We start from the raw sequence: 23,322 nt of genomic DNA on the forward strand, positions 1-23,322 counted from the left end.
ATTAAAGGCAAGGGGCCACTACCCAGACCGGTTTCGACCTTTTTTTGAGGTCTCATCAGTGGGAGCTAGGCTAGGAATACCCAGATTTAGTAATACAGAGCTTGTAAGTATTTTACCAAAACAAAGTTACCATAAGGTGTTTTAACCTTATTAAATAAAAATCTCAGGAGGAGATATAGATGTAGAAAGTATTTTTACCTTGGGTATAATTATGTTAAAGATACCAAGCAATTTTAAACCTGGTTTTACTCCATTTTTCCCAAGTAAGCAAACAGACAAAAATGTCAAGTTTGCGCCTGCAAGTGATGCAAGACTAGTTTTGGCATTAAGGGTAAATATTAAGATTAGTGATCAGAGCTTGTTCCACCTCTACCACGAGTTGCCTTGGTCTTGCACTACCTGTAGGATCAGCTAGTCTTGCATCACTTGCAGGTGCAAACTTGACATTTTTGTCTGTTTGCTTACTTGGGAAAAATGGAGTAAAACCAGGTTTAAAATTGCTTGGTATCTTTAACACATCTCACATTACACGTTTATTTATATACAAGCAGATTTAATTTGGGAAAAAAAAAAAAAATTAAAAGTACATTATAAAAATATTACTTTAATTCTGATATGACAATATGATAATCTTTAAAAGATTTTGTACCTGCAGTCTCTTTCATTTTTGTTAAAACAAATGCACCTATTTGGCTTGGTGAATACAACTTGCCATGTGCTTCAACCCAGGCATCGCCATTGGAGGCTTTGACTATTTTATATGATACAGATTTCCTGGAAGATTTAAGTTATACATTTCTACAGCAGTTAAGATTTTATTTAAAAAAAGTTTCATTATCAAATATCATTACAATATCAATATTTTGCAAAAACTGTTTTCATAATAAATAAACCAAATGAAACAGATCAAAACTGCAAATAATTTAAAGTGCAACATATTCAAGTGTATATTTTCTTAATACAAAAGGTGCTTATTGAGTTGGCAAATACAAGTGTCATGTGTTACAACCAAACATCACCATTGAAGGTTTTCATTACATAATAGAGAATTTCTGAAAGATATAAATTCGATATTTCTAAGGCAGTTTTTTTTTTTAACTTATTTTAAATTTCATATCTTATTGGCAAAATAAGATAATGAAATGAAAGCAGATCTCATGGGAAAAATTATCATTCCCACACATGGCTCTAGAAATACAACTTACATCTACTAGCCAGAAAAGAAAAGTTTACTTGCCCATAGTACTGGTCATAAAAATATTGCTAAAAGTGATGGGTGATGTTAAAAAAAAAAAATAAAAAAAATGTTGACAAAACAAAGGAATTCATTCTTTAATTCTCAATATACATTACACGATATTATACAGATGCTTTCTTTTAAGGGTAGGTTTAAAATGTACACCATAATATAGCTCATCACAACTCAGCATGTGTTTGCTTCTTTCATTTATCAATCATAATAAAGGGTGAATTTATATAAATTATCAATGAATGATAATTTAACAGGGACAAAAAAAAAAAAAAATAATAATAATAAAGTTCATGAAAACGAGGAAGTACATTGCACTGGAGCAAGACTCACTTTTCACAATGAACACAGTCACGTGATCCAGTTGAACTTGTCTTGGCAAGATGATTTTTTTTAAATAAATAATATTAAAAATATTATGCATTATGTAACATTTTCATGCATTTAATTAAATGCATGAAAATTTCATGTTGTGAACTGAAAAATCATCTGGATTGGAGGGGGGGGGGGGGGGGGTTAATGGTCAAAGCTGCATAACTGAGTGGAGACCTCCACATTGCCTTTAAAGGAATGCAGAGAACTGACCAGCGCTTCTGATGTAATGTTCAATCCTCACCTTCTCATGGTGCACCCTGTTGGTATCTATCTATCTATCTAGATACTAAATGAACGAAGATAAGCTGGCAATTTGGGATTTAGTCAAACAAATTGTATTCGTATTGGCTTAAACCACAAAGTAAAATGCTGGTGACATAATAGAATTTTATGACAGCTGGAATGTCGCATGGTTAAACAATGTCCCTCTTGTTTTTGTCAGGGGAACAAGGGCGAATAGCAAAAAGTCAGCTACTGAACAAATACTGAAACAGACTCCAACTCATCATCCCCAGAGTTCAAGATTGGTGCTATCAACATAAGAAACCTGAATGGCAAGAAAATGGAACTAGCAGAAGAACTGGATAAGTACAAGATCGACATAATAAGGGTGACTAAAACAAAGGCAAAAAAATTGATGAAATCTTTCTAAGCAATCTTCTTCTTCTATGCGTTATTCCCGCTTCCTATGCAGGGTCCGCGTGTTACATTTAGATGCGACTTCTTGTTAGTACTACTCCCAACCGACCCGTCGCCTGGTCTGCCGCTGGTGGGGATATATTTTTGACTGTAGAGGCGTATGTTCACGGGGCCGGTTTGCCTGTTTGCAGGATGAAAAACGCCAGATAAACTGGCGGAAAAAACCCTACTGACCGCGCCCAAGACCGGCTAATTTGGCTATGGCTGAGGAAAATCCTCAAATTCCTCACGTCTACAACGGGAATCGAACCTGGGACACTCCTTCCCCAGGCATATGGTTGCGAAGCGCAAAGCCACTTGGCTAACCACACGGTATAAATCTTTCTAAGCAATAAATACAAAACAAAATATGATATTCAGGCAATAACAATCAGGGAAAGAAGAAGTAGCTATAATTCAACCCTAAATAGGAGGCTAATCTTCTTCAACGAGGAAGGCAAGTTCAAGTGGAATGATGTGGGCAAACATCAGAATGGGAAATGGAAAATGACTTATTTGTGCCTATGATCCCAGAGAAGGTTCTACAAAAGAAGAATTAGAGGAATGTTTTGAGGATTTAGAGAAAGTAATTCATACAGTGAAAAAGGAAAAGTATGTCTTAGTTCAAGATCTAAATAGCAGAGAAGGAAATGATTGTCAGACATAAAGAAATATTTTGGAAAAATTTGGAGAAAAGAACAAAGCTAATAATAATGGCAAATACTTGGATTTCTGCTCAGGACATGGTCTGGTTATTACTAACACAATGTTCCAACATAAAAATGTCCATAAATTCACATGGAGAGAAGAGTCGAGGAATAAGAAGTCTCATTAACTATGTTATTGTTGATAGTGATGATTTCTCACTTGTGCAGGACACTAGAGGATGCAAAGAAGTTGATATCAGAAGTGATCACCATTTAGTCTTGAGCAGGATAAAATTTAATTTAATACTGAAAAGACTACAACGTAAGAAAGTTTAAAAGTGAATAAAAGTTGAGCAGCTCTCAGATATGAACCGCACACTCAAATACACAAACATTATTCAAGAAAAACTGAATGAGCTTGAAAACAAGAATCAAACCTTGGAGATTCAGTAGCAAGCTCTGAAGAAAACATTGATTCAGCCAGAGAGGCATGTGGTGAGATTGTCTGCAAGGATAGAAAAAAAATCAGAACTTCATAGTGGACACAGGAAGTTAAAAAGGTGAAGGAAAATAAGAAAGCATAATGTAAGTTCCTGGGAAATAAGGCTGCTATGCTTTTAGAGAATACAAAGACAAATTAAGAAAGCTAAACACTGTGTAAAACTAGCTAAACAAAAGTCATGGGAAGACTTTGGTAAGAACATAGAAAATAAATATCAAGAAGGTGGCAAGATATTCTGGAAGTTATTGCAGAAACTCAGAAATGGAGAAAACTTGCTGTAAAAGGAATTAAAGATAAAGGTGACATGAAAACTGGAGAAAAAGATATCCTTGATGTATGGAGTAATTAATTCGAAAATTTGCAAAATGAAACAAGCAGTGATCAGATTTTCACTTTATGAAAAACAGTTGAGAAATCATGGGAATATAACAAAGATCTGTATTAAGTTTTGTAGGCCTGCAAAAGGCATATGACGAGGTGCCAAGAAAAAAGCTATTCAAAACGATACAGTTATATTGTGTCTATGGGGCATTATATCAAGCAATACACAGTCTGTATTTGAGTTGTGAGTCAGTAGTTAGAAGTGAAGTACAGGAAGACAGTATGATGTTAAATCTGTAGTCAGAAGAGGATGTACATTATATCCCATGTTATTCATTATCTATATGGATCATATTATGAGCAAGTGATATTAACCCTACCTGATATCAAAATTGGAGACGTTAATCTCAACTCTTTACTTTATGCAGATTATGTCATACTTCTAAATAAATCCAGTACAAGCCTGCAAGATTCCCCGACTAAACTGAATAACTACTGTAATAAATTTGGTGTGAAAATCAGCAATAACAAGACAAAGACAATAAAAATAGGCAGAAACATTGAAAATATCCACTGCATAGTGATTTCTGGTGTTGTTACACTTTTCGGACGTCCTTCACGTGGATCATCTTCAAGGCTGGCGAGGTTAAACTTAGCAGCCCATTTCTTAATTGTCGTGGATTGATAGTGAATGCAAAACATATAGAACAAGTAAAACATTTCAGCTACTTAGTCACAATTTTTAGTGAAGATGGTAAATTAAATATGGAAATAAAAAACAACCAAAAAAGCTGTATGGTAAGAAGTCAATTGAATAAATTTATATAGAATTAGAGAAAAATTAGTCAAAACACTAAATTAGCTGTATACAAAACGGTGTTCAAAGCAATTTTAAACTATGGATCTGAGATCTGGGTTAGAAATAAAACACTTGACCAAAGACTAGAGACCACAGATATGCAAGTCCTGAGAAAGATTAGGGGCATGGACATGTTAAATCTGGAATGAAGGGCTTAATTTGTCCTTAAGCATTTCATTTGGGATTTAACTGGGATGCAAAGTTTCCTAAAACAAATACTTGTAAATAGGTAAAAATCGAAGTTGTAAATATAGTAATAGTGGTTCTTTTATGTATTTTACTATATGTTTTATATTATAAATGGTCCTGTAAATAACAGACAAGAAACAAGATATTGTAAAAGTAATATTGCAACAGGAAAGTCAGAGCAAAGTACAGACTTGTATAATCGGATTATAAGCATGACCCCCAGGCAGTAGGTCCGAGTCACGTGCGAGATGCAATGGAGAGGAGAAAGTACGGTGTGCAAAAGGCTTGGGTGGCGTCTGCAATCTATGACGTAGTAGGGAGAGCAGCCACGGAGGAATATAAAAGGCTTGGCGGCGCAAGCTCTCAGGCTCTCTCTCTCTTGTGGTCCTTTTCTCGTGGTGCCGGAGTCAAGTAGAAGTCGTTCAGGTGAACAAAGGATGGTCAAGCTGCGGTGATATGGTTAAGTAGTGGCCGAGTCTGAGCATTGTCATCGATGCAGTGAGACAACTAGCGAACACCGAACTTTCGTGCAGCTCTAGCCAAACCTTTCCGTCAGAGGAATTTTGAGTATAAGGCAAAGAAGTGATTTGTGACCTAAATCACTGGAAGGTCAAGATGGGGAACAACAGATCCCAAAACAAGGTAACCACCCAAAGGAAGCCTACAAGAAGATCTGATGAGAAGTGTCTCCTGAAATATTGAACTGGTCGGTTAATGTAGAGTTTTATGTCCATCGTATTGTATTTTAACCAGGGTGAGCGAAAGTGTTAATTTTCTTGTGATCGGACTTGTTGATAGAATTCGGGACTCTAAATACCTAATCCTCTAGCAAGGAACTTTGTAGCTCTAGAAGTGAATTGTTTTAAGAATTGTCATTACATTAATTTGATGTGTTATATATCAATATTTGAGGAGAGAGTAAGATATTAATATATGTGACTGTGATAAGTAAGCATGGTTAAGACAGCTTGGCTCTGCTAATGTCCCTTAATGTGAAATGCTGATTGTATTATAGATCTTAGTATAGCATTACATAGAGACTTTTCATTTAAATTAGTTTTTTGATTAATATGTACCATTACTTAGAATGAATAAACTTTCATGTTTTCTTTACCAAAACACGTCTGATCTTTCAAGCCAATGCACCACTTGCTATAAATAGAACCTGTATAAGTTAAAACATGGGAACTGGTTATGACTGCAGTATAAAAATAAGTATCGTAAGGGTTTGTTTGTATTAGATTGCTAAATCGTGAAATAGTCTGTGGGCTAACTCTCTGACAATATTAATTCTATTGTATAGGAATTAAGATGGCGCAGCTAAACAAATAAATTTTCTTAATTCCGAAGAGGAGTTGACTTCAGATTTCAGCCAGGGAGAATTTGGCTCTACCTTAGGGCAAGCTCTTTGTCTGAAAGAATTGCACACGAGTTCAATTAAGAGTAAGGCCACAGAAAGGTTGGGAACTTTGATAGATAGTTGTAACTAAGGGATTGAGAAGTTAGGGAAGAAACGAAGCTAAAGTAACCAAAGGTGCAAACAAATTTAGAATAGAAAAATTAAGAGAAGAACAGAAGGAGGAACACGAAAATAAAGGAAATATTACAGACAGATGACATCAATGGCAATATCATATTAAAAACGAGGATGTTAGGAAAGAACTTGACATTGCTAGCATTCAGGAAGGTGCTAGCGAAACGTATCTCAGGTAGTATATCCACTTAAACAGAATGGGAGAAGAAAGATTAGCTAAACAAGTGTTCTCTGCTAGGTTGACAGGAAAAACACCCAGAGGAAGGCCATGATATAGGTGGATTGATACAGTAACAAGTGCCTTAGAAGATAGAAATATAAGATCTGATAATGTTTTGAGTCTTGAGATAACAGATTGATTTGGAGTAAAATTGTTGATAGGAAGTTAATGATATAAGGTTTTCTTTTTTTAAATGAATTCACCTTAGAACAGGTGAATTCATTTAACTACCTAGGATGTATGATCACATATGAAAATGAAAAAGATATAAACGTAAAAATTGCAAAATATTTAAAAATAACAGGTGTAATTAACTCTATATTTAAACCAAACCTAGTTCAAAAACAAACCAGGCTAAAAGTATACAATACATTAGCCTTACCGGTCTTAATGTATGGAAGCAAAATTTGGACAATAAAAAAAAAGACAAACAAAGATTAACAACAGCAGAAATGAAGTTTATGAGAAAAACTGCAAAGTATACCCTATTTGATCACAAAAGAAACGAAGATATTATGAAAGAATTAAACCAAGAACCAGTAATAGAAAAAATTAAAAAATATAAACATAAATGGATGGAACACGTTCAAAGAATGAAAACAGAAAGATTACCAAAACAAGCCTTAAAGTACAAGCCATTAGGAAAAAGAAAACCAGGACGACCTCTCAAACGATTCAACGATGACTTCTAAGGCTGGAACAGGCCATGCTGGCCTAAATCCTTGATACGTATGATGATGATGAGGTTTTCATGTAGTACTACCATAATATCTTGCACATTCCTTGGTTATGAAGGTGTTCAAAGAATAACATATATTATACACAGAGAGAGATATGAGGGCAGTCTGAAAAGTTCTCAGCCTAACAATGAAAAAAACGAATTTATAATTTCAAAATTATTTTTATTTTTCAACATAATCTTCCTTAAGACCAATACATTTATTCCAGCGATGCTCCAGCACCATTATCCCGTCCCTGTAGTGGTTCTCAGTAAGATCTGCAAAATACCCTTCTACAGCTGCAATCACCTCTTGATTCGAAGAAAAACGCTGACCAGCGAGGAAAACTTTTAGTTTTGGGAAAAGACAGAAGTCAGAGGGAGCCAAATCTGGGGAACAGGGTGGATGCTTCAACAATTCATAGTGCAGATCCCTTAATTTTCCCATTGCCAAAACACCTTTGTGGGTAGGTGTATTTGTCCTGATGAAAGATGATTTTTCTCCTTCTTCTGCAAACCGGGTCTTTTCTCACAAATTTTTTTGTCTAGTCTGATTAAAAGATAGGAATAATATTCCCAGGTTACTGTTTTGCCCTTTTCAAGACAGTTATTAAACAAAATGCCTTTAGCATCCCAAAAACTGATGCCATGACCTTTCCTGTTGATGGAACTGACTTTGTCTTCTTTGGCACTGTACAACCAGTTTCTGTTCACTGTTTTGACTGCTGTTTGGATTCTGGTGTGTAATGGTGAATCCAAGTCTCATCCATAGTAATAAATCGATGCACAAAATCAGTTTAATTCTTGTTAAAACATTCCAAGCACTGTTCAGATTTTTATGCAAGTTCATTTTTGATCTGCTGTGAGCAAGTCTGGCACCCATCTTGCACAAAGCCTTTTCATTTGCAATTCTTCATGGAAAATATATCCTACACGTTCTTTTGAAATGCCTATAATCTCAGCAATTTCACGCACTTCAATCTGCTGGTCATCCAATACCATATCGTGCACTTGATCAATGATTTTTGGTGTTGTTACACTTTTTTGGACATCCTTCACGTGGATCATCTTCAAGGCTGGTACGGCCATGTTTAAACTTAGCAGCCCATTTCTTAATTATCGAAAATGAAGGAGAATCGTGCCCATAAACTTTTATGAATTTCTTTGGACGTTAAACCTTCTTTTACAAAGAATTTTAGAACTGCACGACACTCAATTTTATCCATTTCAAGGGATACAGATGAACACTTTTGCTTCAGACAGCAAGTGTTGGAGAGCTATATTAAACAAACTTGATAGAATGACTTGCAATTTCACATGTATGCTTATGAGATGTACCAACTGTGGGGGGGGGGGGGGGGAATGTGCATATAGTGTTGCCATCTATGGTCAAAGCCAAGAACTTTTTAGACCACCCTCATATATAAGTCTCTCAGTAGCTCAGTTTGCACAGTGGTGAACTGTAGATGTTGATGATGCACCTATCCATAGGCCTGTGATTCAAATCCCACTTGGAGTTTTTGATGCAGTGGAAATGTTTTAGCACTTGACTGGAGGGGAGAGAGAGCATTGTTTTGTCCATGGAGGTTGGGTGGAGTGTGGTTGGTGGGGGATGTCAGGACTTTTTGCTTGGAGAGTTGTGAATGAGTGGAATGGGTTGCCAGAATCTTTGTGCTATGTCTATTAATGGGTTCAAGGAGAGGTATGATGGATGTGTGGATGGTTTGGGTCTTCTGCGATGAGTCTTTGGACTCCATGGGGATGCCCATGAAATAATAATAATCATAGTAGAAGTACTGCAGTATTGAATTAGATTGTGCCAATTTTTATTTTAGTGTTTATAATTACTTGCTTATTTTGTTGATGGAATAATACTTTGAAAAAGTACAATTAATTTTTTTAAAAGAATATATTGTCCATTAGAGCCATCATCATCATCATCAAATTCCTGCCATGTACCCTCAAGGGGTGTACAGGATATGACAGTACTACATGAAAAAATTACTTCATTACTAACTTCCTATCTACAATTTTCCTCCAAATCAGACTGTTACTTGTAAAGACTCCAACATTATCAGATCTTATATTTCTATCGTCTAAGGCACTTTGTACCGTATCAATCCACCTATATCTTGGTCTTCCTCTGGGTGGTTTTCCTGCCAACCTGGCAGAGAACACTTGTTTTGCTAATCTTTCCTCACCCATTCTATTTAAGTGACCATACCATCTGAGATTAGCTCTGCTAACGCATTCCTGGATGCTGACAATGTCAAGTTCTTTCCTAATATCCTCATTTTTAATATGATATTGCCATTGATGCCATCTGTCCACGCCTCTAATCTTTCTCAGGACTCTCATATCTGCGGTCTCTAGTCTTTGGTCAAGTGTTTTACTTCTGACCCAGCTCTCAGATCCATAAGTTAAAATTGGTTTGAACACAGTCTTGTATACAGCTAATTTAGTGTTCCGACTAATTTCTTTCTTATTCCATATGAATTTATTCAATTGACTTCCCACGATACCAGCTTTGCTGATTCTATTGTCTATTTCTATATTTAGTTTACCATCTTCAGTAAAAATTGTGCCTAAGTAGCTGAAATGTTTGACTTGTTCCACAGGTTCTCCATTCACAACACAGTTGACATTTTCAATGATTCTGCCTATTTTCATTGTCTTTGTCTTTTTATTGCTGACCTTCATACCATATCTATTACAACAGCTATTCAATTTAGTCAGAGAATCTTGCAGACTTGTAGCGGATTTATTTAGAAGTATAACATCATCCGCATAAAGCAAAGAGCTGACATTAACATCTCCAATTTTGATATCAGGTTTAATACCACATTCCTTCATAATGTGATCCATATAGATAATGAATAACAGAGGGGATAATGTACATCCTTGTCTCACACCAGATTTAACATTAAACCATCTTCCTGTACTTCCTTCAATTCTAACTGCTGACTCACAACTCAAATAAAGACTAAGTATTGCTTGATATAATGCCCCATTGACACCATATAACTGCAGCGTATTGAATAGCTTCTCTCTCTCTTGGCACCTTGTCATATGCCTTTTCCAAATCGACAAAACTTAAATACAGATCTTTGTTATATTCCTATGCTTTCTCAACTATTTGTCGTAAAGTGAAGATCTGATCCTGACAGCCTCCATTTGGCCTGAATCCAGCTTGTTCTTCACCAAGCTTTTCTTCCACAATTCTTCTCAACCGTTTCTCAAGTATACTTGCATAGATCTTGCCAGGAACACTCAGTAGGGAAATACCTCTGTAATTCTCACATTCAGTTTTATTTCCCTTTTTATATATGGGTACTATGAGATCTCTACTCCAATCATCGGGAATTCGTCCCTCTGTCCAGGCTTTCTGAACTATGCAGTGCAGCCACTGTAAGACTCTTATACCACCATACTTCAGCATTTCTGGTCGAATATCATCTACTCCTGCTGCCTTTCCACATTTCAAGCCTTTGACGGCTTTTTCTACTTCAAGTATGGATATGTATTCCTGACTGCATGCCTGGTCAGTGTTTTTTATCACTGTGCTGTCATCACTGCTTGTTTCATTTAGCAGTTTTTCAAAGTAATTACTCCATACTTCAAGGATATCTTTTCTCCTGTTTTCATTTCACCTTTATCATCTCTAATTCCTTTTACAGCACTCTTTCCTCCATTCCTAAGCTTCTTCAACAACCTCCAAAATATTTTGCCACCTTCTTGATATTTATTTTCTATATTCTTGCCAAAGTCTTCCCATGACTTTTGTTTAGCTAGTTTTACACACTGTTTAGCTTTCTTACATTTGTCTCTGTATTCTGTAAGAGTAAAAGCTGACTTATTTGCCAGGAACTTTTGATATGCTTTTTTTTTTCCTTCATTGCCTCTTTAACTTCCTGTGTCCACCAGGGAGTTCTGATTTTTTTATCCTTGCACACAACCTCACCACATGCCTCTCTGGCAGAATCAATCAATGTTTCCTTCAGAGTTTGCCACTGAATCTCCAAGGTTTGATTCCTGTTCTCAAACTCTTTCATTTTCTTTTCAATAATATTTCTGTATTTTAGTCTACAGTTCACATCTGAGAGCTGCTCAACTTTTATTCGCTTTAAAACTTTCTTACATGTTATTCTTTTCAATGTGAAATTCAATTTTATCCTGCTCAAGACTAAATAGTGATCACTTCCAATTTCAAATCCTCTGTACACTCTGGTGTCCTGCACCAGTTAGAAAACATCACTATCAACAACAACATAGTCAATGAGACTTTTCTCATTCCTAGCCTCTTCTCTCCATGTGAATTTGTGCACATTTTTATGTTGGAACATGGTGTTAGTAATAACCAGTCCATGTCCTGAGCAGAAATCCAACAGATATTTGCCATTATTATTAGCTTTGCTCTTTTCTCCAAATTTTCCCAAAATATTTTTGTATGTCTCACAATCATTTCCTACTCTATTATTTAGATCCCCAACAAGGACCAACTTTTCCTTTTCATTGTGTCAGTTGCTTTTTCTAAAGCCTCAAAAAATTCCTCCACTTCTACCTTAGTAGAACCTTCTGTGGGACCATAGGCACAAATAAGTCTCATTGTCCAGTTCCCCATTCTCATATTTGCCCACATTACTCTACTTGAGACTGACTGCCATTCAAGAAGATTAGCCTCGTATTTTGTGTTGAATACTATGGCTACTCCTTCTTTTCCTTGATTGTCATTGCCTGAATATAACATTTTGTATTTATTGCCCAGAAAGATCTCACCAGTTTTGGTCTTTTTTTGTTTCAGTCACCCCTATTATGTCCATCTGGTACTTATCTAATTCCTCAGCTAGCTCCATTTCTTTGCCATTCAGGCTTCTTACGTTGATAGTACCGATCTTTAACTCTGGTGATGTTGAGTTGGGGTTTGTTTTCAGATTTGTTCCAGTAGCTGACTTTTCGCTGTTCACCCTGGTTCCCTGGCGAAAACAACGGGGGCCTTGTTTAACTGGGCGACGCTCCAGCCGGCATGAAATTTTGTCATGTTGTACCATCATTTTTTATTTTGGTTTAACCAATAAGAATACAATTTGGTCGGCTAAATCCCAAATTGCCAGCCCATCCTCGTTCGTTCAGTATCAAAGTAGATACCCAACAGGGTGCACCACGAGAAGGTGAGGATTGGACATTAGGTCAGAAGCCCTGGTCGGTTCTCCGCATTCCTTTAAAGGCTATGTGGAGGTCTCCTCTCAGTTATACAGCTTTGACCCTTAAGCACCCTTCCCTCTGTAGCTCAATCAGTATAGACTAAGTCCTCTGGTTAGAACGACCTGTGTTCGATTCCAGTCCATGACATGAGGAACCTTTATCTGGTCTCTTTCGACTGAAGGTGAGTTAACCAGTCTCATATGGCGATGCATGACATTTTCCCCTAGTAACTCGAGTTTTTCTTGCCTCAAAACAGCAAACCGGTCCCATGAACACACACGCTACAGTCATAAATACTTGCAGCAAGGAAGGCAACTGGGAAACCACCTTGCCTGGTAATCATCTCCATGGTATGGAGGTGTATCACTACAACCAGCCAGCCACAAGGCTGAAGGGAAATACAGGATACAAGAGATATTGTCCATCACACATGTCATGCATACTGTAGCTATAAGCTTAATACTGAACTAAATGCAATGATTTGATTATACATTTTTTTATTGAAAATGATAACTGAAATTTAATTGAAATGCACATATGATGTGACAAACTTGTATATTTTCTAGCTGAAGTGTGGGAGATTTACTGTTTTCAAATAAAGTGCTCTAACTCATAATGGTGGCTCATTTTTATCGCTTCATGAATAAAATGAAAACCAGGTGTTTCGCACATAGAAGCAAGTATGGAGTGAAAAGAAATAGTATTGCTGCAAGAGAAATGAGATTTTAGAAACTAAAAAGTGGATATTTATGAAATCTTTCATATAGAAAGAAACATATTTAAAAGTTACCAATTGTGATGTTACAACAGTGATGACAGAACAACTACTTAGGGGAGATACGATGGACTGAGTTTTTAATTACTAACTGTGTTAAAACAAGTCTTTCATGCAGAAAAAAAAGTTTTAAACCTTAACGAAGATAAAAGGAGGGAAGAAAGTGAAGATGAATGGCTTACATTATGCTTTTTACTTTTAGAGAAACTAAAATCCCAAGTGTTTTGGCAATTCTTTAGAAGAGAATCCAGTAGTGTTCTTAAGGATTGCAGATCTGTAAGTTTTATTTCCAACTCCCTGGAAATAAAACTTTTTTAATGAATTCATTAGCAGCCATCCATGATCAAATAACTTGACAATAAATGGCATATTTTAAGGGGAAAAAAGTGCAAATTATGCAAAATAATATATTCTTAATGCATTTAGAATGAGGTCGAAAATTCACTTGCCACTTGTCTCGCTTTACTCCCCTGTGGATGTTTGGAGCTCTGTTCCCAAATAAGTTGTCTTCAATTTCCCACTTCAACATTGGAAAAAGGGAGGGTGAACAGACAGGCAGTGAGTGTTTGAGAAGGTATATAGAAGTTTTTGCTTCCTGAATTCATGAAGAGAGGTTGTTGCCAAGCATATGCACCACAACTCTTCTTATATTAGTTCAGGCATTACCTTGCAGAGGTGTTGTGTCCAGTTAAATTCCCCACTAAAAGTAAAGGGGGGGGGGGGTGATAACTGCAACATGACATCATCATCAAGGTCATCCTGAGAGATATCTGAAGCAGGAAGAAGATAGGAAGATGCAGCAACCTGTTATAAGAAATTCAACTGAGAGTTGGATGGCAACTGCCTCTGTATTATATTGGACATGCTAGAAGAGGGTTTGGTTGCCCACAAGGATGGTAACTCCTCCATCAGCAGATCCATCCCCTATTCTGTCCTTATGAATAGGCTACATATGTAGGATAATCACCAGATTTCAGGTGTGCTTCCTGCAGACAGAAGCATATACTTCTGTAAGAGCTTTGATGTCATCAGTGTTTTGTCAAAATCCACAACAATTACATTGCAGGATTCTTTCATTTTTCATTATCACTTTTGGGTGGTATCATCTTGTTTCTTATGTTGAGAGGTTTTGTTTTCAATGGCCTTGGATTTTCTCTTTCTGGAGAATTGTCCACAGCCAGTGTCCAATATTTCTTCTTCATCACAAAAAATATCCAAAACACTGTCAAACTGGACTCCCTTAGTCCAGTAAGTATATTAATTGTTTTATCTTTTTGTGGGATAAAGAGGTATCATGCTGTCAGTTAATGAGCTGTCTATTAACAGATCTCGAAGCATGTTCTCTGTGGCACATATTCCATTATTTTCCTCAGGAGTAAGCTCATATTGATTTTTCTCTTTTATGTGTTTTAGAGAGACAGCAAGCAAATCCTACCATTCCAGGTTGTTGTAGTTATAAGAATGTGGAATCAACATATGTGTTAAGGTCCCTATTGTTGACATTTTCTTTACATTTGCCTTCTCAGTGTAGGATGGTTTACCATCAGACGTTAGTTCTTTTGTGGTAACTGCTTCATCACTGAGTGAGTAAGAAGTATTTTTATTTTTTGGATTTCCTTTTCATGCTTCCACCTTTGGTACACTCAGGAGTAGTCCTCACAATTAGAGCATTTCAGTGTTTTGCTCTGTGAGGAAGAGGATACATGTCAGAAATTTGATGAGATTATCAAAATAAAGGCAATTGTTGTATAACACGGATGTTAGGTTCCATAGACATGCTGCATTATATAAGTCGCGTTATGCGAGACTCAGATCACATAGAAAAAGTAAGGTTATGTTCCGAAATCATTTTTTTTTTTTTATTTTTTTTTTTTAACAGTGACATATCCAACAAAAATATATTTCTATTTAATTCAGGCAAATCATTTAAGTTAAGAAAACATATAAACTATGAAACAAATGTATAGTATAAACTTATAAAAATTACAAATTGCATGTAAACTTCATTGCACATAATGCATAAATGTTTTAGGCAAAATAAAATAAGCTGCATATTTTAATCGTCATCACTGTCTTCAAAACTAACATTTTGTAGATGTTCTTTATTTATGAGGGGCCAGATGTTGTCATCACTTTAAATCTCTCAGCCATCATTTGCACAATTCTCATTGCATACTTTGGCTGGTTTAGTTATCAAGAAGACAGTAATAAGACCTTGCTTACTACTACTATGCTGCAATTTTTTATTAAGTTCATAATATTGAGCTAAACAAATATCCAGTTGTCTCATGAATTTTCCAGCGTGCTCCATTGAGATATCATTATCAGTAAAATAACTTCCTTGCCAAGTCCACTCCTCCTGCTAATTTCTATGAACTGAATTCTTTAACAGATTCATCACAATCAGAATCTTCGGCAAAACTTTCCTCTCCATTTGGTTCGACGTCATCTATTAATTGTACCAGTTCCTCCTAATTTAAATCTATTTATCCATCAATTAACTCACTAATTTCATTCCCAACCATATCGCAAAAGCCCTCTAAGTGGCCATTACTATAAAAATAATTTTTTACATAAAAAAGCATTACATATTGTATGTAACTCACCAGAAAATAAAGTGCTTAGCTTGAGCACTTTATTTTCTGATGAACATACGATTTTTAATGAGCTCTCCTGGCAGAAAACAAAGATAATTTTCAAAAGAAACACTTTACATGGTAAACAACTGATGTACATGTGTGCTAAAGGCTATTTCCCTTAATATAAATTCGCTACTTATAACTACATGCGCGATATGGCAGACGCAAAATTAACGAAGATAAAATTTGATTTTTAAATCATCTGATAAAAAATATACGAAAAGATAAAGGGTTACTACAATTTGTAGACTGCATTATATCGAAACCGCATTGTATAAGTACTGTGTTATATGAGGGTTATCTGTATAGCTATTTCACAAAACTGTTCTCAAAACAAATATATTAAATATTACACAGAAATATGAAACATTTAAGTATAAGCATAATATTTATGATGATATTTCTAGTTTAATGAAAAAATGTCATACTGTAACGAATTAAGTTTGACCCAAAGAGATTAGAAGATAGCAGTTCGACATGAAATCTATAGCCTACTGTCTGAGGATACAGTTCTGGCAAACAGTAATATCCCTATTTGCTCCATATCAGCAAGAGGAATCAGAAAGAACAAGGATAAGGATATTGAGGTAATAGTTAATTCAGAATACACAAATCCAACTTCGAGAAAACCATAAACATTTTTTAAAATCAGATGCAAAAATTTTATATCATTATCTTGCAATGATTTTGATCTTCAATCTTCGCAGAAGTCTTTGCAGTATAACTTTTAGATTAGTTTCCATTTTCCTCTAAACCCATAAAATGAGTGGCAGTATTTTATTGAATTTTATTAACCATATGCAGCCCAATCACATTGTCAAGTGCATGGACTACATCTGATTACATCATGAGAGTATCCAAAACATAGTCAGCAAGTCCTGACCTTGTTTTGGACAACACCATAGGATATGCTAGAAAAAGGCCACCTTACACCACCAAAATATGAGACTATTCCTAGAATCTTTTTCAGCCTTCCATCCAAACTTCAACAAATTTGGGAAGCACTTATCCTCAGAATTCAGCCCAACAGCCAAGAGCATCCATTCTAGTCCACTAGTGGGCACTATTTAGGATTTAGGCTCACCTTCATTTACCCAGTGCATACATGTATGTCTCAACTTTTATTATATTCCCTGATGACTGCAATTTACCTTTGCTAACATACTGGAAAAATTAAATTTTTAGTAATTAATTTATTTAGTTTACATTGTACTTTCCTTAAAAAATACCATTACGAACAGCCAACTTCAACGTATAACTCACCACCAGACTTGAAGTGGCTTGAAAAAGTTCCTTATTTGATATCTAGAGCAGGATAAACATAAAAATAATAAAATTGCATTTTTTCTGGAACACGACTGGGAAAATGAATCTGCACAAAAACAAAATCAAGGCTCACAACACAGGTTTCCACAGTACGACTGTAATATGCAAGCACATTACCCAAACCAATATGCTGTGTTGTCTTCAGTGGTACAAAGAGCATGTATAATGGGATGTGGAAGCTTGGAAGACTGTGATATGGAATGATGAATCACACTACATCCTCTGCCTAGCAGATGGATGGATGTGGTGGATGCCCAGTGAATGTCTCTGTTGGAACATCCTACCTTGCAGACTGTTCTAATTATGTTGGTTTGTTATTCTTATCTTTGCCTCTTTATTTTCTGGTTTTACTTGATTAGTTGTTGATTGATGCTCATCTGAATATAAAGAAATTTATATTATACTGCACCACCCTATATTCAGATTAGTCTAAATAACATAGAGGAATCAATCATCAACTATACTTATAGCATCACTTTATCTTCAAGCCGAGGTTATCAATAGCATTTAAGGCTTCCGCAAAGGTCCGATTAATTTTATGAGCAGTGCAATGAAAGAAAATCAGGCAAACACCAAGTTTAACTCAAAGACATTGAAGTATAACTATCTGCAAAAGGTAATCCAATTAAAATATTATAAGAATTCACATTCAGACATTAACAACTTCTCAATTAGGTTTGAGGAGCATGACTAATGTTACCAATTCTTAATTCTTAAAGCATTAGTATTTCTCTGAAATATTTCTCTCTACCCAATTGGATGAATCATATCATAAATATATTAGCTCAGTTTAAAGTATTCAGAATAATTACAATCCATAAATTATCAAACGTTCATTTATCAGTTCTTTATGTTCAGTAAAACAAGTTGAAAATAGTTCTAGAGGTTTAACCTTCCAAATGTTACAATAATTAATCTTATGACAGGCTACACTAAATTCCTTCTCAGTAAGCAAACATTTAATAGAACAATATGAGACTTAATATTTTGAGGGGAAAGTACTTTAGTACATCTAACATCCGACCATTAATCGACATAACACCACAGCTAAGGTCAAAATATATCCGACGGAGTTAACAGTTATAGCTTCACAGGTTACAGCAAGGACAACTCTTACCGGGTTACCGCTTCTACACATCGAATTCACAAAGGCACATTTGAAATTCTTGTTGACTTTTACTTTATGGCAACACAATTCTAAAGAAATCTTGCACTGTAATAACTGAAATATAGACACAGAAATACACAAGTCTTGATGCACTAGGTTTCAGTTATCTACTAATTCCTTATTTTCTTCTATGCATTAACTTTGGTTCTGCACTATTCTTCCACAAACCATTTGGAAAATATTGTAGTATCAGAACTCCCATAGAAGTAATTCATGATGCCTATTAATTCCCAGTCCTTTTGTAGTAGATTTACGGCATATATCAACTCCCCTTCTGTTACACACCACCGGTCTCTCTGCTGTCTGTAACTTTTTCCCTTACTTACTTTCGTTTTCCAATCAACTACATTCCTTCTTCCCGCCAAAATCTGGTTCTAACCAGTTCAGCTTATATCCACTGGCTTCTCTGTTTATACTCAGCAGCTCACGTTCTCCACGCGAGCTAACTAAAATAAACTCCATTTCTCCTCCAGCAGCCAATCAAATTCAATCAGAAGAATTACATAAAATCACTCATATACAGAAATAAAAAGATATATCACAATTCACATAATATACATTTAATTTACATACACACAGTTTCTTATAATAAATTTTACAGAATAAACTAAATAAAATGAATGACATATTTATATAGTCTTTTCATTATTATTACATATTCTAAGATTAAATAATTAATTAATAACAAACAAAACTCAAAGCATTTATGAATAATTTATTACAAGCAAGAGACCAACAACAAATAATATTTACAAATCTTGCTTATGACATGATGGATTATGTTAAATGTGAATGAAGTATTAAAACATATAAAATATCTTCATTCACAATTTAACAGTCTCTTGCCAGAGTGCGTAACTCCATCTATGAAATTCAGAAGTGGTCGTGTGATGGTATGGTCCCATTTTTCCAGGTCTGGCCTCGGACCTGTTTGCAGCATCAACTCCGATAGGTATCTAAACATTCTGGACAATGCAATGTTTCCTGCTTTGTGGTATTCCTAAAGAAGTGAACACTGTCTCTTTCAGCAAGGCAGTGCACTGTGTCTTGCTATAACTGCATGGTTTGTGGATATGAATGTCACTACACTTAACTGGACTCTACAGAGCTCTGATCTCAATCCTGTTGAACATCTGTGGGATGAAATGGAGCATCAGGTGAAGTCAAAGAACATCCACCTCCACAACAGTCCAAGACCCCACTACATGCCTACAAGAATGGTTCAAAATTCTCATTGATTGCTACTGTACACTTGTGGAAAGCATATCCTGTAGGATTGCTGCAGTCATCGCAGAAAGCAGGTCCTATATCTTATTAAGATGGGCAATATAGCTGTTCGTTCTTCCCACTATGGTGTCTATTGACTTATTTTCTAGCAGTGTACATATATATGCAGATGTACACACATTACTCTCACACACATTTAGTGGCAGGGCCTATAGCAAATAAATGCCTTATGTACCAGGATCAGTATAATCTGTCGATATTCTTATACAATTTTTCTGCTTTTCATGGACTGCTTCTTTAACTTTCTGTGTGAAGTATGGTATTTTATCCCTCTGCATGCAACTTCATACATGCTTTTTAGCTGAGACAATGCATTTCTTCAAATTTTGCTTCTCAAGTCCATAAGGTTTGATGTTTCAAAACATCTTTATCTTTTCCCCCAATACTATATGTGTATTTAAATGTACACTTCCCATCTGCAAGTTGTTCAAGTTTGATTCTTTTCAAACCTTTCAAGTGCAATCTTCAATGTGTGATACTCATTTTAATCCTACTCGATACTAGATTGTGATCACTTTATCTCAAATCCCCTCTACACTCCTGTATACTGAAACAAATGAAGATGCTGAAACAACATGGCATTAACAGTAATTCATCCACACTTTTAGTAGTAATACATTTTTAGAAGTAAAACAGGGTATTATTAATTTTATTCTTAATTATTATTATTAATATTTAATTATTATTAATCATAATATGCTACTGTCCAAAACATTTCATATGTCCAAGATTCATTTCCTACCCAACTGTTTAGGACTCCAACAAGAACTAAATATTTTTTCTTGATATCAACTGTCCTCTATAATGACTAAGGAGAAAACTGCTTCTCCCCTACCAGAATTTTTAGGAATCAAAGGAACAAACAGTTCTCAATGTATGATATCCTATTTTGATATTTGTCCACATCACAACTAGAAATTTGCTCCGATTATGTTCCAAATAGATATCTCCAGTTACTCTTTTCTTAACTCCTAGTGCCCAAGTTAATCATCAAATTATCTTATTATTTAGAAGGATCTCACCTATTTTGCACTTCAGTTTCAGAACTCCAACAAGACCAATTGCAATGATGATGTAGTATCTCTCTAATTCCTCCATCAGATCTACCTCTTTTCCAATAATGCTTCTTACTGATGGGGCAGCATGATATGTGATGTTAAATGGGATGTCATCTGGTTAAATAAGATACCCTGCTGTTTTGGTCAGGTAAATAGTAAACCTTATTTAAACAGATAACACTTCAGTCAGCATGACATCATCATGCTATATCATATACATGCAAGTGTGTGTTATATTATAAGACAATTTTGCATCTAAGTTACAAATTGCCAACCCAAACACATTTATTCAGCATCCAAATAGATACCTAGTAATAGATCCGCCACAAGAAATTGAGGAATGGACAATAGGTCAGTTTCCCCAGTCATGCCTTGGAAGCTACAGGTCTCCTCCTCTATATAACATTTATTCTTAAACAATCCTAGTTATTGCATCTATAATGAACGCAACTAATTCATGCCCAATCCTCACTCCCTCCTAGATGTACCTTCTTAGTGGGTATTCATGTTAACACTGATCAAACAAGACCAGGAAAATTTTGAAACTTAACTGTTCCAAACTGGCTGAAGTTATATATATTAGGTTTCACTTATTTTTTCCAAATTTAGACATTTAGGATTTTCCTCATTTAACAGGTTCTACTATATTTTTATATAAATTTATATAGATTAGAAATTTAATGAACTTGATATGCATTTCTGAGATCAAGAAGAAAAGAAATGACTTTCTAAACATACTTTACAAACATACTGTTCGATACAAATCATTGACCAAAGAATATATTGAACTATGAGAAAAATGTAAACCTTCAGTTATAAAAATTAGCACAATATCCTACTTACATATCTTTTTGCACCTCTGCATCATCATATTTCCTACCAATTAGACGTTTTGTTGCAGAAAAGGTATTAGCTGAATTAGTAACTGCTTGGCGTTTTGCTGGTACACCAACTAATCTTTCACCATCAGTTGTAAAAGCAACAACTGAAGGAGTAGTTCTAGAGCCTTCTGAATTCTCTATGACTTTTGGAGATTTTCCTTCCATAACAGCAACACATGAATTAGTTGTGCCAAGATCAATCCCAATAACTGTTCCTTTAACAGCCTCTGACCTATAAGGTTAAAAAGTATGTTTAAACAATAAAGTAAAAACTGTTACTTTACATTTGCTGAAAGTTTAATAAAATTAGTTTAATCCTTTATCCAAGTGTGAGCAAACAAAGTTTGCACCTGAAAGTATCTTCAGGACTAGGTTAAGGTGGTACAACACCAGGGAACTCATTGCAAAGGTGAAACAAGCTACCAACACTCCTATCTCAGTATCTCCTATATAATGCAAAGCACATCTCCTTGCAGATATGTCTAATGTTATGCATTAAGGGAAGGGCCACTACCCAGACTAGTTTCGACCTTTATTGAGGTCTCTTCAGTGGGAGCCAGGCCCAAGTAGAGATAACAACAACAACGTTACTGGCTTGCTGGGTGAAGGATAAAATGCTTTTTATTTTCCCCTTTATCTGTGTGGAGAAGCTTGATGGGGGAGGTTGTGAGACTTATGCTCGCACTTTGTGAACTATGGAGTTAGCTCTGTTCTGCTGAAAGCAGGATTGCCTTGGGTCTTTTGTGTTTTTGATAGTCATGTTCACTATAACTGGAAGCTTGTCTGATTAGTGGATTGGGATGAGAATGTGCCTTGCTGAAGAACTTTTCCGAATGGTCATGAAGGAGAGAACGGATGTCAGGGGTTCCGGTTTCTCTGTGGATCTGCGTGTTTCTGACGAACCATGGGGCGTCTAAGATCATCTGCAGGCATTTGTTTTGTATCCACTGTAGTTTCTGGATGTTAGATTTGGATGTGTGACTCCATGCCGGGGATGCATATGTGATTACTGGTCGAATTACCATCTTATATAATAACAGCTTGTTGAGTTTATCCAATTTGCTGTTGCAATTGATCAAGGGATAGAGTTGGGCTATGGTTCTGGATGTCTTTGTGCCTATGAGCTTGATATGGCTGTTAAAATTTAGCTTTTTGTCTAGCTGTACTCCAAGGTATTTGGCTTCCGTCTGCCATGGTATCTTTTTTCCGAGAAGTTCAATATCATCTTGGATGAAGGCTTTGCGTCTGGTGAACAGTATAGCTGAGCTTTTGACGGGGTTTACTTGTATCCTCCAGTCGGAGAACCATTTCTCTAGCTTTGTGATAGTATCCTGGAGACGACTGATCGCCAGGTGTGGCAGAGAGATCTTGTCATTATGGCTGTGTCGTCAGCATATAGGGCTGTGATGGTAGTCCTCAGGTTCTGTGGAATGTCAGCCACGTAGATTGTGAAAAGTAAAGGAGCCAAAAGAGATCCCTGTGGTACTCCTGCCAGGATTTTGCGCCTAGTTGAGATGGTGCCATTTATTTTTATCTGCACGGATCTGTCAGTGAGGTATGATTTTATTAGACGGGTAAGGTTTGTTGGAATGTTGGCCTGAATGAGTTTATAGAGTAATCCTTGATGCCATACCTTATCAAAGGCCTTGGCAATATCCAGAAAAACTGCAGCTGTGTGAAGGTTCCAGTTGTAT

The 23,322-nt window shown here is 35.8% G+C and overlaps 1 protein-coding gene across 1 annotated transcript in view; it reads right to left on the reverse strand.

Moving 5' to 3' along the window:
• Positions 1-23,322, reverse strand: part of Hsc70-5 (Heat shock protein 70 cognate 5) — a 197,603-nt gene that overhangs the window by 130,219 nt on the left and 44,062 nt on the right. The window contains exons 3-4 of the mRNA XM_090392437.1: positions 21,591-21,860; positions 650-774 (exon numbers count right to left, since the gene is read on the reverse strand). Coding sequence (XP_090248563.1) covers positions 650-774; positions 21,591-21,860 — 395 coding nt within the window. The remainder of the gene's footprint in view (positions 1-649; positions 775-21,590; positions 21,861-23,322) is intronic.

The sequence above is a fragment of the Typopeltis vanoorti genome, chromosome 5 (assembly GCF_054136105.1).
Source record: "Typopeltis vanoorti isolate ZY-2024b chromosome 5, IOZ_Tvanoo_1.0, whole genome shotgun sequence".
NCBI classification, from domain to species: Eukaryota; Metazoa; Arthropoda; class Arachnida; order Uropygi; family Thelyphonidae; genus Typopeltis; species Typopeltis vanoorti.